This window comes from Rhea americana, unplaced genomic scaffold, assembly GCF_003343005.1.
Source record: "Rhea americana isolate MKP2758 unplaced genomic scaffold, rheAme1 scaffold_9, whole genome shotgun sequence".
NCBI classification, from domain to species: Eukaryota; Metazoa; Chordata; class Aves; order Rheiformes; family Rheidae; genus Rhea; species Rhea americana.
The window spans coordinates 7,838,119-7,854,652 of NW_028187088.1; the positions used below are offsets into that span (position 1 = coordinate 7,838,119).

Here is a 16,534-nt window from a genome sequence, read left to right on the forward strand (position 1 = left end):
CATTTCTGCTTCCCGCAAGCCCCCAATCTCTCAGCACTTCAATCTATTTTTCCAACATGCTTTTCCAAACTCTCCTGTTTCCCTCCTCCTCAGCCCAGCACACATATACCCTTCTGCAAATCCATGGACCCAAACTCATTCCAGCCAGAAACAAGTCCATTGAGAATGAAGGTCACTTCTCAGGAGGATTTCCTTCCCTTCAGACTTCTATGACAGCAGTAAGCAACATAAATGAAAAGTAAACAATACGCAAACTATTTTACGTAACACTTCCTCCCCATGGAAATGCAAAAGCCTATTAGTCATAATGCGGAGAAATAAAATGCTATTGGCATTTCTAACCTCAATGTCATCATTACTCAAATCCCACTTAAGCTGGGAAAAATTTCCTGCCATCTTCTCTGCTGTTTTCCCAAGCGCAGGTTCTGCTCTGCAAAGTGACTCAGTGCAGGGCAAAGAGTTCATTGATTTTTCAGTGATTTCCATATGAAAAAAAGCACAGTTAAMAAGGAAATGAGGCCACTCCTGCCTTAATTTGAGCCCTGGGAGACTGATGGGATCTCCTCTACTTTGGGAATCATTAGTAGCACTAAAGCTTCTCTACAGCAAATTATTCTCTCAATGGCACAAATGACTGCTTTCCTTGGCTTCGTACCCTTGTATAGATTTTCCCAGATACCAATATTGGAACTTATTATTCTATAGAAGATGCACAAAATATTATAAGACGTGCTCTTCTCAGCTGAGCTGTTTTTCAGAATTAACAAGGGCACATGGAAAGTAGGTGCCACCTTTGGGGATTTTTCTTTTTCCTTTTTTGGACAAATTACTGAAGTCAGCAGACTTGTCTTAGGAAGGAAGTCTGCTAAGAAAGTGCCACATTTACAGCGTTCCTTTGGGGGTTACAACTACACCCTCAGACACTCTCACAAATGTGGGCAKTACACAAACACCCTCCCGGAGCAGGACAAAATGTGGCAGCCTCATAAACTTTGGAAAAAATTCAGGACATTGGATGTAGAGGTTATCCCAGAGTCCTCTCACCTCCCTATCCCTGGCTTGAGACTTTAACACTGATTGCAGTTGGAGCCTGACTTCCTGGCCTGTGCATTCATTCCGTAGGATAGTTCCTTAAATATTCAACAACAAGCCCTTCTTTCTCACCTGTCAATACAGTGCGACAAACAACTTAGGGGTTCTGGAGATCTGCTGGAATAACACTCCTCAAATATCTATATCTCTGTATATATTTGGCCCCTTATTTATTACACTTATTTTTCGTTTGCTTTYCGCTTAGTCCTCACGCATATGCTTGTGCACCTATGCGTACAATCCATCATCGCCTCAAGTAGTATCCTCCTCCCTGACACTGCTCCTTCAGCCAGGGCCTGGAGGGATTTCTGCAGCCTTCAGACTTGGCCTTTGCGCTGGAGACTGCAAGTCGGGCAACACCGCTGACACAGGCGGCACAACGCCAAAGCAGGGCAAACCTCAAGACTGGGGCAAAATGGAGTGCAAAGCGGATAACCGATAACATGCTGAGTGTACCAACGTCTCCTGGACCAGCGTAGAGAAAATGTGTATGACAGAACAGGTCTCAGCCAAGGGCTAGGGTGTCTAGACAGATCAACACTGAAAAAACATCCAAACAAATACAGGAATGAAATATAGTTGTTAAGGAAATAAAATGAGAGGGGGACAAAAAAAAACAGTAATTAATAAAACAGCAACTGGAGACAGAAAGAAGAATGAAGAACTAAGATTCTCCTAGTCCATACTTTTTTAAAAAAAGTCAACACATGCAGACTACCAAGTAGGTTGATTTATGTCCCCTTTCCTCCTYCTACAGATTTGTTCTGGGTTTCCTTATTATATCCTCCCATATTTCTTTGCCATTCCTTATCTTCTCCTCCTCCCGCTCTGTCCCTTCTAATTTATTGCTGTTTCATATGCTTCCATCCACTTCTCCCCCCTTTCCTCCTCCTCACACCATCCTATCTAGATCCTCCTATTCCTGCCCCAGACAGCAAATCTCCCACTCCTGCAACGGTATTATTTTCCTGCTACACTGTTCTCCTTTTGCACTTCCCTCTCACCAACAAGAACAGCCCTACTGTACTATGGACTCGCTCTAGCTGTATACTGCCCACCAAAGATTTTAGAAGGACAACAAGGACAACATATCTAAAAAGCACAGTAAAGAAGGCGAAGAGAAATGAAGAACACTGTTTTAAAAGTGAAAGTCRCAGCTAAAGAAGCAAAACAGAAAAAAACATAAACTTTGGCAAGTTAAACATAAGCTGTAATTAGGCAGACCAAAGGAGATTTGAAGAACGACTTGTTGAACACATCAAAGCTAATAATAAAATACATCAGATATGGGAAACCTGCCAAAGATCCCCTAAGGCCAATAGATGATGGAGGTCTAAAAGAAGTGCTTAAAGAATAAAAGGCCACAGCAGAAAAGCTAAATGGATTATTTGTACCAGAGGGGTGCTCACTGCAGAAGAACTGAAGGATGTTCCCACTCTGGAGCCTTTCCTTATAGTGACAAGTCTGAAGCACTRTCTCAAACTAAAGTGTCAGTAAAAGAGACTTTAAAACAAACCAACACTAAAAAGTTATACCTCCTCAGGGCGCCATGGTGTTCATACAAAGGAAATCAGAGGTAACAGGCATCTGATGACAGTGGCATGAATCACATTGCAGGAACCAAAGCTAACTGCAAAGAGTTGCAGAAGGACCTCATGGTACTGAAGGCTGGCCAACAAGATGGCAGGCGATATTCAGTTCTGATACACGCACAAGTATCAGTGTGTGTGTGTGTGTGTGTGCACTTCAAATCTGCATAGAGACTGATGTCTGTAAATCAGACATTTCCACTCAAGACAAACATACTGGAATTACTGTGGACAGTTTCGTGAAAACAGTGCTTAGGAATGGTAAGAACAGGCAAGTGGGAGATTAGGAATTGGTAGGAAAAGAATAGAGAACAAAACAGATGGCAGTCCTATGTTACTGTTCTGCACAAATCTCTGGAAGGATATGTGTGACTCTGGTCCCTTTTCCCAAAAGGGCAGATTAGAGTTTGAGAGGATACAGACAAGAGTGACAAGGATCACAAACGCGAAACAGCTTCCATATGAAGAGAGTTTAAATCTAGCACACTCCAGCATGGAAAAGAGACAGCTCTGGGCCAGCGCACGGAGAGGAGCCTGCAGCATAAAGACCCAACAGGTACAGGAAAAGTGACAAGCTGAGGGTTATTTACTGGTCATGCAAAACACCAAAGAGAATGACAAAAATCCCAGAAACAGGGGATCTCAAGCAAGATGATGAGGCAGAAGGCTTGCARCATGCAAAGGGAAGTCTTTATTTCGCATGCTGGAATTTAACGATGGAACTCACAGGACAGGATGCCAAAACTATAAATAAATTCAAAAAAGCAGTCAGAGACACTAATGGAAGAAAAGTCCACCAGTGGYTGTTAAATGCAAAAAACCCCCAAATAACTCCAGATTACACTGCATATTACTGCAAACTGGGGAAGGACAGCAGGGGACATCACTGTTACTTGCCCTGTTCTTGCATGACTTCTCCTGGCATCTGCTGCCAGTCACTCTCAGAGGTGGGCCACAACACAGGATGACCCAGCAGGAGTTCATCCACATTCTCACATTCTTCTCAAAAGCTCAGGGCAGATCCCTCTGCCCCAAAAGGCCCCAGTCCCAGCAGTGCCAAGCCCCTGCACACCCTCCCATGCCCCACTCTCCTTGCACACAGGAGCAGGGCAGAGATGGAGCCAGGGAGAGCCACAGCTGTCTGCAGGGGTACACGAGTTGTGAGGGAAAAGGCTTTGGTCTCCTAGGCTCATATTTTTCTGCTTTGCAGATGGCCACCCAGCTCGGAATGGAGGCAGGATGGACACAAGTCCTCTTGCATCCAGCTACAGTGACTTAACCGTGATTTTTTGTCCTGTGATAGGCCATCCTGTACCCTGCAGCAACCCAGGAGTGCTCCTCTGCGGTAGTACAGGTGTTCCTTTCATCTGCTCCAGTTCAGCTTCATCTTTCTTAAACACGGGTGACCAGAGCTGCACGCAATACTATACCAGGTGATGCTGAAACACGGCATGTGGAATTGCCATCTTCCCACCCCCCTTTCAAAAGGAGTTTTCCAGCTTGGAGCACCATCCTGCTTTCTCCTGAATGGCTCCTTTCTAGTGCTAACCAGGAAGAGTTTGGAGTGAAGCTGTGCTTAAAACAGACCGCACCGCGGGCCAAGAGCAGTCACCATGGTTGCCACTGTTTAAAGAGTAAACAGTGCTTCAAGGGACGGGCAATGAATCACGTTAGACTGAAGGAATCCTTATTCCAGGTTTTTCAAACAAATCCCACTACCAGAGCTCTAACCACTTCAATAGTGTGTCCTGAAGACTGAAGGTGCCTATAAAAAGTAATTTCATACTCTTTAGTGCCGAGTAAATTAAACTTTGCTCTGGCCAATAACTTAGAAAATAAAGCTGAGCAACCAGTGTGCAAATCACCTGCGTTTCTAYGATTACCTCACAGTTAGACAACTGCTGAAAGCAGCTGGAGGCGAGCGCGACATATTCGCTAGCAAAACAGAAAACGAAACGGTCTATTTCAACGCACGAATATATAAATGAAGTTGTAAAGAGAGCTGTTTGGTAAAGAGTAATCAAATAAAATGAAATATGGTACTTTAAGTTTGGCACATCACGGCATTTCATTTTTGTCATTAAGAACATCGCTAAAGAAAATTCAGTATGTTTGATGGTGTTACTACAGTGTTCTGCAGGGTTGCAATGAAATTCTGCTCCATCTTTAATAAGGGAAAAGTGTTACATTATTGGTGAATTGACAGAGCTGAAGCTACTTAAAAATAGAGCATCTTAAAAATGCTATTACCAGAATCAAGGTCTGTGCATAAGCATATAAAGTGCTACAGCAGTTTTTGCACAATTGCTTCAGAAATAGAAAGTAGGTGTTATTTTAAAATAATCAAAATGTTAATCACAATAATGCATTAATAGCAGGCTTACTCCTATTGTTAAAGAAACAAAYGTAACAAACAAGTACAACCCATTTTAAACAACAGAGAAAATGCAAGTGTTTTCCTGTGCTCACTCATACCTGAAAAGGGATTCTCTTGACAACCAGATTTCRTTCTGTTTCACGGTTTTCCAAGAGAACAGCAGCAGCAGTAAAGCAAAGAGAGTCAGAAGAGTAATTCTCCACTTCTCTAACCACGTAGAGAGTTTTCTTAGGCCGTGGACAAAAAGAATGCAGTACCCCATACTGGAAAAGAAAAGGTACAAAAGGTTATATACCAGTGTTCTAGTTATTCTGGACAAATTCAGTATTATATTTATTTTGCAATACAGGTTTTTTGGACTAACTATATTCTCCAGGATAACAAACTCAACAGCATTTTTCCTCAAGTCACTACACAATTTCCAAATTAATGTCAACGACAGACCCAGACGCCAAAAATATAATGTACGTAATACCACACGTACAATGCTAGCTTACACTCTGCTCTATGGAGGCTTTTCTACCAGAAAGCTAAGAAAGCATAATGTAATAATAGTAATATTCAGCAGCGCTAGAGCACAAGTGAAACGCGCGGCACTGCGATGAACGCCCCGAACAGCGGTGGCTGTCATTAACTCTATTTACAAACGGTGAAGCTGAGGCAGCAGGACGGAGCGCTCTCCCCGAGGCCGTAACGGGGCCGGGGGTCCGAGGCCACGCCGAGACGCGGGAATCCCCGCTCGCGTCCTGCGTGCGGCTCGCCGCCGCCCCGCGCCAGGGACGGCCTTCTCGTTTCGAGAGCTTAAGCAAGGACCGCGCGGCTCCGTCCGGGGCGCAGACGGCACCGAGCGTGCCGGGGCTTGGGGGGGACGGCGCGGGCAGCCCCGCGGCGCGGGCAGCCGGGCGGCATCACCGCCTGCCTTGCACGGCCAGCCCCGGGGAGCCGCGGGCTCTGCCGCGCTGATGGTGCCGCTGGTCAGGCCCGTAACGTTGACGCACCGCTTGAAAGGATTGCTGATCGCAAAGCAGGAAGAAAACGGGACCTGCTTCGTCACACGCGGACGTTAGCTTCACCCTGACAGCAGTGTAACTCCAGTACAGCTCTCAATTCATACAGGCAGTGACCGCTAAGGATGCTCTGTGCCTGGATAACTAACACCTGCCGCTTTAATCTCAAGCTTTATATACCTATTTTTCAATTTATTAACATCCCAGTAGAAAACTGCATTAACACCAAAGGCACTAGCAGTAACGACAGTGAAGTTCCCCCTTTGATACGTGTGATTACTACGCAGCAATCAGAAGTTCAATTACAGATCCAAAAATAGTTAACGGAGCTTGCTAGCTGCTGTTTCATGAAACTACATACAATTTCCAGCTTCCTGCTTCCCTATACTTTCATGGCTCTCCCTGCTTAACTACTGAGGAATTTTTTTTTTTTGGAAATGTACTGCATTTTGAAGGAAGGTTTTATTCCAGTATGACTTTAAATCAATTCAGTAATTAATTACATTAAGTAAATGTTATGTGAATTTGTCCAATGCTGTCCTTGTGTGCTGGAAATTGAGTGCTTTCAGTTGCTGTACTTACTGTATTGCTAATTTTACTTGGCATTTTTGTGAAGGAATTTCTATTSCCTGAAGAATTTCATAAGTTTCTCTGCAGCTATTCGAAGCAAGTTACTTAGCACCTGATTTAGCTTTAGACCAAAAAGGTACCTTAGTCCAGGCAGCTGCCACTGAAGGAAAAAGGAGCAGAAGGATCTGCAATGCAGTTAGGGACTATCAACACACTGAGAGAAAAGAGAAGCGGTTCCCAGACACTACTGCATTTTGAATCCCCGCTGATGCAATTTAACGYGTCTCGCCGAGAACTGCAAGAAAACTGCAGGCAGGGAGCTCTCGCCTGCCCATGCTCTGGCCAAAGGTCCACACGCTCCTGCGGCCAGGAGGCCTAAGGAACTCCCCTTCCAGGCTGTTATGAGATAAAAAAAAACACTACGGACCTAATTCCCCTGAGTGCCTCTGTTGTCCATGTATGCACATAGGAGACAATCCAGGCAAAACATCACCTCTGTGGCTCTTTAAAAGCTTTTTCACTGATGTTTTTAGCATTTTTTTTTCATTTTTTCCAAAGTGGATATCAATAATAATTTTTACTTAGCTATGCTTATATTTTGCTGAAACACATTTCCTACAACACTCGCACCATTTTTTTTCCATAAATTCTTTTGCACGCATGTTTATTGCACCTACATTAATTGCAAGCAGACATTTAGAGCTACAAACTGAGATGCTGGTGCCAAATGATCCAGCCTTTATAGCGATTGAACTCCACTTTAAAACTTCTGAAAAGCTAATCACAGTCATAAGCAATCCCTTTCCAATAAGAAATGCCTCAAAAACCTATAGACTGTTTTCACTCTGTTATTTTGCCTTTCAGCAATTTAATCCTTCCCTTGGAATTAATTACCTGATATAAACATTATTTGATTACTTTAATGCAAAGAAGTTTTCAAAGGAAGTCCCCTATACCTTCACAGTTTTAAGGACAGGCCTTTCCAAACAGAATAGTGAATGTGCCCAGAAAATCAAAAATGCAAACGTCAGTGTCTTGGTATTTATATCAAACCCTGCCCCAGCTGTTGGGAATTTCTGCCTTAGCAGCCGTGCTCAGTATGTTTGTCCTGGCACGGCCAACGCTGCATTACAGCTTACCCGACYGCTGCAAAGGCACTGCTGTCGGGGGTTGTTTTCAAACATCTGCGAAGCAGTTTCACGGCRGTTACACCGGGATGCCAGGTACTAGATGGGAATGAGGGTTCATCTCAGACTACAATTCCCACCAGAAGAACCTCACGAGCAGTGACAAAGTACAGGTACGCAGCAGCGCCTAGCTCCCAAGGGGCTCTTTCCATGAGCAGCTCCCACAGTGCTTGGTAAGGGGGAGCCACTGCAATTTTTTCTCATTTAACAGAGCAAGAACCTGGAAGCCGGCGACCAAGCGGCTTGCTGCGCTGGCAGGCAGAGGTGGGAACGGTAACCATGGCACGGAGGTCTCAGCGCCGTCCGCGGCCCCCAGCACAGAGCAGCACACATGGAAACCAAAGCGTCTCACTGAAAAGCCCACAGGACTCCCCAGGAGATAAATAGGGAAGTAATTCAAGGACACTCTCTGCATCCACTCTCAGAAAGGTGGCAAAACTGTAGGATCCTGCAGTGAGTACGCACACCGAGGGGAACAGTTTCCCAAGTAGCTGCTGGACCGTGTCGCTCGCCTACTGCAATCCTGACCCGCAAAAGTTTAAGATGAAGGAGTAACGCTAAAAAGGGCAGRGCTGAAGCACAGTTTACACTTTAATAAGCTGGAGGCAACTGTGACAAAATTAGGACTGAGCTGTAGCTGCACKTAAATTACAGCCTAAGTAGCATATAGTTAAATGTACCTATGTTATAAAGTGCACAGAAAGAAAGGGAAGGAGAAAAGGGTCAGAAATTGGGGGCAGGCAAATGCTTTTATTTTCAGACACAGCCTACTAGGTTTGGCTTGGGACTTCAGACAATAATTTCCTGTCAATGATCATCAAAAAGAAGGAGGGGAAGACAAGGCAGTATTATCTTGTCAGGGACTTTTCAGTGGAGATGTCAGGTACAGCTGCGTCTCTTTGCACRGTTTCTTTTACGACACGGTTATTTAAACCCCATCACTGGCTGAGGTACGGGAGTAACCTTCCTGTCTGTAGGAGTTTTCCAGACCAAGGACTCAAGAATCACTCAGCACGCTCCTGTGTCCTTTGCCACCAGGAAAGCATGTGCCTGTGCGTGATTCCTATGTCACAAACTGTTTGGGAAATACCCTCCCTGCAACATCCCCAAATTTATTRCACTTAGCCATTTTTGCATCTCTCTAAGATTCATTTCTACTCTGAGGTCAAATAATTATGGTGGAATCAGGCAAATCTACACTGATTTCAAAACAAAAACAAAAGCATTCACATCAGTGTGTTGTGCCTCCATCAAAAAAAAATTATTACTATTATTACTACTGCTGTTTTATATTCCCCTAATTGCATATTMCCTCATACCCTACAACCCACTTGTTTCACACTAGACTAAATGCTCCTGGTAAAGGAGTTAACTTTAATATAGAAATTATAAAATTTTGAAACAATAAAGCACYACACTTGTTACAACGCAATCATTGCAACGGAAATCTGCCCTGACTTTCACTGGACCTGGACAACCCAGGATCACCCATCCTGCAAACAGGACAGGTGGGAATTCTGTGACTGACAGAGGGAGAAAGAACCTGCCAATTTTACCTGCCTTCTTACAGAAAAGAGGCTGATGACACCCTGCTGCCTGTGGGTTTGCCCTTCTGCCCACGCCATCCCAGTAACTTTTCAACCTCCTTTGTCAGAGGGAGGAGGTCTTCCGGACAATGAAATTCCCACRTTATCCCAGCAGGAAGTGGGCAGACAGCACAGCACCCCAGCAGGGGTGCTCTGAGGGATGGCCGGCGTGGATGTCCCATCTCTCCAGACAGGAGACTGTCACAGTGGTTGGGAGAATCCAGCAAACAGCAAGGAAAATGTCAGTAAGAATTTCCACCAGTACTTCCACAGTACTTCATCCTAAGAAATAAATTCTTTGCATTTCACCTGTTCCTGACCTCACAGAGCTTCAAATATAGGAAGCTGTTTGAAGCTGCACTGAGTTTTGGCAAGTTGGTACCAGTCCAGGCACAGCTGAGTTGGCAGGATGAGTACAGGTGAGACTGCACTTACCTAATTAAAGTAACTCACCAAGTGTCTCCAAGATACTTACTATAGAGTTAACTCGGCCATGGCCCTGTCATCACCTACGAATACATGGGAGAACATTTCAAATACATTCGCCTTTCTTCTCCAAGTGCTGGGGGACTCATCTCTATATTAAACATCAGAGCTGACTTGCTAGGAAATCAGTTTTTACTCACATGCATTTAAGTAAAAAATAGAAATGTCTCAAAAGCATCTTTCATCAAAGACCCATTTTCCACCTAAACGGTTTACTCTAAGTACTCCACTCTGGACATCTTTGTGGCTACCRGCTTATGCATCTATGGCTGTAGGGCTGTGGGTTGGGCGAGTTTGTTGACTCTGCTAGGGAGAAGAGGAGGTCATTTCTCTTGAAAATCTTTTGTCCAGGCCACTGTCACACTGTCATACACAGACTTTTCTAAAACACTTTGTAGTCAAAAAAGGAAAACAAGTAAAAACTCCAAGTCACTAYTATTTCTATTTTCTTTGAAGTCCATTTAGTAATCTACCAGATTACTGTAAAACTGCTAAGTTTTCTTCTTTTGTAGGATAAGCAATAGCTTACTGCAGCAACTGTTTCCCACTGTGAAAAGTCCATGACCCAGGATCAGATGTGAAGCAGTACCTGAGGAACAGGTAGACAGTTTAACATATTAATAGCTTTTCCATGGGCTCACAATGAGAATACTCCTGAACTGCAGCACTAGTGTTGGCAGAAATTCAGTGATCCTACAGGAGAGCTCGCACAAGAGCTTCCYGCTTGGCAMACAGACCGACAAGCCAATAGTTTCRTGATTTCACGAGTTTTCGACTCCTACTGTACTAAAGTGGTACCTTAGGAATGTCCTGAATTACAATGAAGGCAGGGACTGTGCTTGGCAGGTAAACTCTGTGCACCATATACATATATTTCTGGCAGAAGGCACACACACAGAGATGTGGGATGACAGATTTTCCTCTATAATTTCTGCAATTTGTTAATATCATTCCACCTGCAWGTAAGCAAACTGTGAGAAAGCACAAACAGATGGGATCAACCTCATTTCCCATGGTGTACTATACATGCCACCTGACTAAAACAAGAGCCAGACAGCAGATACATTTGCAAACACTGCTTCAGTAATTAGACCACAAGTTCAGCCTTGTCTTTGGCCATTATGCCTCCTTTCAGAAGCCAAAGATGTTACTGACAATGCTTAAACACACTTCTTCTCTCCCTATTTGGATCAGATTCCTTATCTTTCATTAAAAATCAAGACTGGCTTTGCTGCATTGGGTTCTTGGTGCTGGCGTCTCATCTGAAACATGCTGTGGTTAGTGCTGCAGCCCAAGATTATCGGGATGTTCTGTTGTAGCAATCTGCATACATCTGAAATCATCTTACCTCCTCTGGAAAGTGCTTGGACATCTACCACTGAAGAAGCCTCCTTAAAACTGAAGTGTTTTTTAGTCACACATTTTACTGTATTTTGCAAATTGTGACTTTGCAAACTATACCTCCATTCCAATGAGAAGTGTGTGGGTAGAGCAGACTAAGAGCTTTAATTTTGAGGCACTGCACAAGAGGCAATCCCTAGCACTCACATTGCTCCGCAGGAACCTCCCTGGGCAACTGCACAGCAGTATTAATTATTTCTTATCAACTGAGGTAGGGTTGGAAACTAAGGAGTTAAAAAGGGTGATAGAAAATAGGCATAAAAGCTGCCCTCCTTCAGTTTTTAATGGTTATTTGGGGGTGTCAAAACTTGTCAATTTTTTTTCTTTTCTCTTTTCTTTTCTCTTCTTTTCTTACAGATTTAATCTCATTTTCATGCATAAATCCACTGTTTTCAAAGCAGTTACTCCAGATTTCAGCCAGCTCAACCAAGATAAGAGTCTAGATGCATGCATATCAGTCAGGGAAAGAGCTGTCTGAAAGTAGCCTGTCAAAGCATGGAAGAAATACTGCCCCATTTAGGGGCTGTTAATGCAACAAAGGGGATTATCTCAAAACTATACTGAGACCAGAAAACACGCTTGGCTTTGACATTTCACCCTGGAGGCTCTTTCTGGGCTGCAAACCTTGTTCTTGATTTCTAGCACTCACTTAAGATGACTCCCCTTCCCCCTGTAAAACCTAACCCTCACTTTCAAGCTGCTCTGAAGCATGTTTAACCCTTGCATGCATCACTTAAAGCAAGTGCACACTTTGCTGCTGTTGCCCTGCAGAGAGCACGGAGAGCCACTTTGTGAATCTGCGGCCAAATCAAACTGTGAACCCAAATATTTGCTCGTYTTCTTTTTAAAGTTCTCTAGAAGCTTCCTAGTCTCCATCACACACACAGGGTACCAGGCACAACACATGCACACTCCTGGTCAAAGCTGCTCCAGCTCTGTAGCCTGAGCTGAGGAAGCACACAGAGACCGATGACCAAGATGACCAAGAGACTGAGAGCCAAAGTCATCTGAAATGAAGCTTACAGGCAGGGCTGTTGCTGCAGGGGAGAAAACTTTACGGGCAGTTCATCCCTGCTAAACCAAATGGCTGTGCTCACACTTCTCTAATGGAGGGTAATTGATTGCAAAAGGARAGCTTGGCTTGCCGTTTAGGCTGCTTCTGCCTCACTGTGCACACAGCGAAGGCTGCAGAAAGCAGCCCTGGCAAAAAGCAGAGGCTGGAGAGGGCTYGCCCTGCCTGCAAATAGCTCTCCAAGGCACCCAGCTCCAGCCCGAGTGGCGCTCGCTGGGTAACAAAGGTGTGGTTTAATGAAAAATTACAGATTTTCCAAGGCTGGTGTTGTTCTGGACCGGGGCAGAACCTGGACTTCTAAAAAGTGTTTTCTTCTGGAAAAAAAGGGGTGGAAAAATATGCACACATGCACGTTAACCAAAGGGAGGCTTGCACTCAGGCCACCCAGAATAGCCAGAGACTCGAAGGTGAGTGCGCTCCTTGTGACAAGGATCGCCCAGACTCACACTGCTGCACGCCGTCACGCCGGGGYGGAGGGCACAGCTAGTGCGGTTGTAGCGCTCAGAGTTCGGGATGCCCAAAATTCTCAGCAGACCCAAAGTGCTGAGCTGGAATAACCACACTCGGCTGGGTCAAACACGCTCCAGGAATTCTGACAAGTTAACTTGGTACTACCAGCCTCACTGCTGGTAAGACAAAGGCTTTTTCCTGCAGCTGGTATAAGGCTAGCCTAAATCCTCTAAGTTATGGGCTGGCTGATTTGACAAAAGTGCAAGCATGTGTCTGGACCAGGGCGTAGAGCCACCTCTGGTGTGTGGGTAGATGAGCCTGGAGAAGTCTTCAATTCTAGCCTTTTTATCTCAAGTGTCGTTGCAACAAGTGCATCTTGACAAAAAGTTACGGGTTAACTAAAATATTGTTCTTTCAAAGGAAAAAATATTGTGTCAGGGCTTTCTCAACCAATCAAGCTGACAAAGCAAAACCTCCTGAGACAATTAAGCTTTTGGACTAAAYGTCCAAGGCAAGCAGGATGTGGGATGTCTCTCTGTCACACATGGACAGCCATCAGCATTTGCTATGTATCTCYGCTTTTACTGAGTATTGGGGACAAGGGAAAAGGGTTATTTGGATTAACTATTTCCCAGTAATGATAACACGAAATGAATATCTTTTTCTACYAATTTTTGGTTAGCAGAGGTTCACCAGAACCACCATCAAGATACAATAGTTAGCATACAAAATGGATTCTGTTGACAAAAAACAAGCCTCACGGCTTAGAAAAACCACCATAGTAATAAAGTAAGGGGCAGCAAACTTAACTTTCTACTGAGTCTGCTAAATAAAATGTCAAATTTCCACCAGAATTGAGGACTTCYACTGGAATAAGATCTGCAAATCAAAATATAAAGACAGAGAGAAGCATAAACACTGGCAGAGTATATCTAATTTAGAAGGATACCTTATGAGTTAGTGTTCAACTTTGTCCTTCGTTCTAAATTAAAAGCTATGTAGGCTTATATTAAAGATGCACTGTCACGATCGGTYAAGTCCTCAAAGTGATTTACGTCCACTAGCAATGTGGCTCTCTATTCAAAATATGATGTAATTAGAGAAAATCTAGGAACTCTTAGTTTCCTTATTGAAGAGAAAATATGGACCGGAAATGAATGATTTAGCTAACCTTCAAATGGCTATTTAACATTTAGACACACTTCCCTTCTCTCCCTTCCAGTGTAAGTCACATGATAAAAGTATTCACTTCATTACAGTCTTTGAGTCCAAGATTTTGCTTTGAACCAATTCCTATCTGAATAGGAATAGTATAGATAGTACAGATCTTTTCTCACTTTTGATTACTACACATTTCAGAATGAAAACGTAGTTAATAAAGGAAAATCCTATATAATTCCACAGGGATTCCACAGAAATKTCCTAAAATCTTATATATACTTTAACAGGAAAGGATCTATATAACATAGTTTTAATTAAAATACTACAATAGCTTATGGAATTCTATAGTAGGAATATAATCTTCCATTCAATTCTATATTAGGTCTCAAAAAACTCCATATAAGAAATCATTTTCTATTAAATTCCAAAAGTCATTATTTTCTTAAGGGAATCATTTTACCTTGTAAATAAGAATTCCTCTTTTAATTAATAYAACCAAATAGATCATTCCCACAGGATGATATTAATTTATTACTATTTTTCAAAAGCAGTATCCTTACATATCTGTTTTATTTTCAAAAGCACAATGAATGCATTCGAAAAATTTCCTTCAACCTAATATATCACAATGAAATCAGAAATCCCATATATCCTTTAATGCTGATAATCAACACAAATTTAGCCTTTTCCTGAATCAATCAAGCATGGCCAAAATGCAACATGCTTTTCAAAAGCATGTTTTAAATTTAGTCAAAATAACACAAGACCGCAATCTAGACCAAACACACCGTGAGCTAATCTCTTTCAGCTTTGCAGAATTATTTTGGCTTTTATTCCTACACCTTTACTGCCTTTTACCAAAATACCTGGCACTAGCATCTCAGCATTTCTTGCTTGCTTTAACAGAGGATGGCTGCTTTGACTTCTCCTGGAGTGCTTAATAAGGGTGAGGAAACCTTCAGGAGGGAGGAGCTCCAGCCTGGATACACATCTGAAAGGTGGGTGCTTGCTTACAATATTTAGCATTTCTGCAAAACCGCATCCATTCAAAGCTCTGTGAAGACACGGAGTAGTTAATTCTCACAGCCCTCTTCTGAAGGAGAAATTTGAGTTTTTATTCCTATTTAACAGATAGGGAAACACAGTCAGAGTCACTCGCCACAGCCTATACGCCCAGTGCCTCAACTGCAGGCTCTGGACCTACCAGACTCCTCCGCGAGCCATTTTGGAGACCAGGCTCTCGCAGGTGCGCAGCCCCGAGGGGTAGAGACAGCTCACAGGGGCCTGTCGCCATCTCCCTTTCACTGCCGACTTCGCCGGGGTGGGGATTGGACTCTTAACTGAAAGTAGAAGGTTCTTCTGTAAATTGTATTATCGCTTATGGGATCTGATCTAATATTAAAGGAATGGTAAAGGTAAGCAGGAATTCAGCTCCTCAGGCTTKGTTAACCTGTAGCTTCGAATGACTTTAAGGAAAGAAGAGAATGAAAATACATCACATTGCATAACTGACCTTTGAGAAAATGAGAAGATAATGAGGAGCGAACAAAGTGCTCCCAGAAGAGAGAAGCACCAGTAAGTCCCATSCTCAAAAGGCAGCCTTGTAAGTAGAGGGGACTTCTGCTCAGGGGTATTCACGTTCATAAAAATTACAAATGATTCGATTACCCATCAGGTTCTGTTTTTTTCAATTACAAAAATTAATAACATATGCAATTGCACTAATTGGAATGAACACATTACCATGAAGAATCAAAAACATGCTCCATGCAAAGGCAAAAAATTCCATATGGCCTTGGCTTTCTATGGCTTAAAGAAAGTTTTAACGTGATCACATTAAGTTCCTGAAAAATATAAGGCCACTTTTTCTGGACTCTAGTTTTCTTGCAGATTTTGAGATAGACACTGAGCAAAATGCCACATCGTATAAAATAGGCAATAGGCATCTTTTGACACTAAAGATTAGAGCTGTAACATCAACTTTTGGCAAAGTAAAGAGGTGAAGAAAGTGAGGAGCTGGTGGGAAAAAAATGATAGCAATCCATGATTGTCTGATCTAGGAAAAAATAACTGTGCACTCTCCAACTCAGTCATCGCAATATGCACCACAAACGAGTTAGCCATAAAAATCATGCAGGTACAACTAGGTTGCCTATTGCTTTAAGCAGAGTGGTTCTCCAAGTCAGCAATAAACCATGTAGTAATGTTTTGGTTGATTTGTTTGTCAATATGATGTTATAGAAACAACTTAACGCATCCRAATATAATAGAGTGGCCCAGTCAGCATCCACTGATATCAGAGTAGTTGCAAAAGATGAGGAAAGCCTAGAAATTGCTCACCTAAGGAAGGACCAATTTCATGAGCTAAAGARCAACCCTGGCTCTGCTGGTAACAGCAGAACTGGCAAACTGTGGATGGTCCATGGGAAGTACCAGGGAGTTTTCACTGCCTGCCTAATTTCTCCATGTGAAGCACAACACAGAGTAAGAGCTAGTACTCCCGTTTAAGTTCAGCCAAATCACTCATGACTTAGAACAGTTTGATGCACATAGTTG

At 43.2% G+C, this 16,534-nt stretch overlaps 1 protein-coding gene across 1 annotated transcript in view; it reads right to left on the bottom strand.

Annotated features, from left to right (window-relative positions):
* TMTC1 (transmembrane O-mannosyltransferase targeting cadherins 1) overlaps nucleotides 1-16,534 on the bottom strand; it is a 154,090-nt gene that overhangs the window by 39,743 nt on the left and 97,813 nt on the right. Inside the window, exon 11 of the mRNA XM_085324129.1 lies at nucleotides 5,157-5,321. Within this exon, the coding sequence (XP_085180255.1) occupies nucleotides 5,157-5,321 (165 nt within the window). The remainder of the gene's footprint in view (nucleotides 1-5,156; nucleotides 5,322-16,534) is intronic.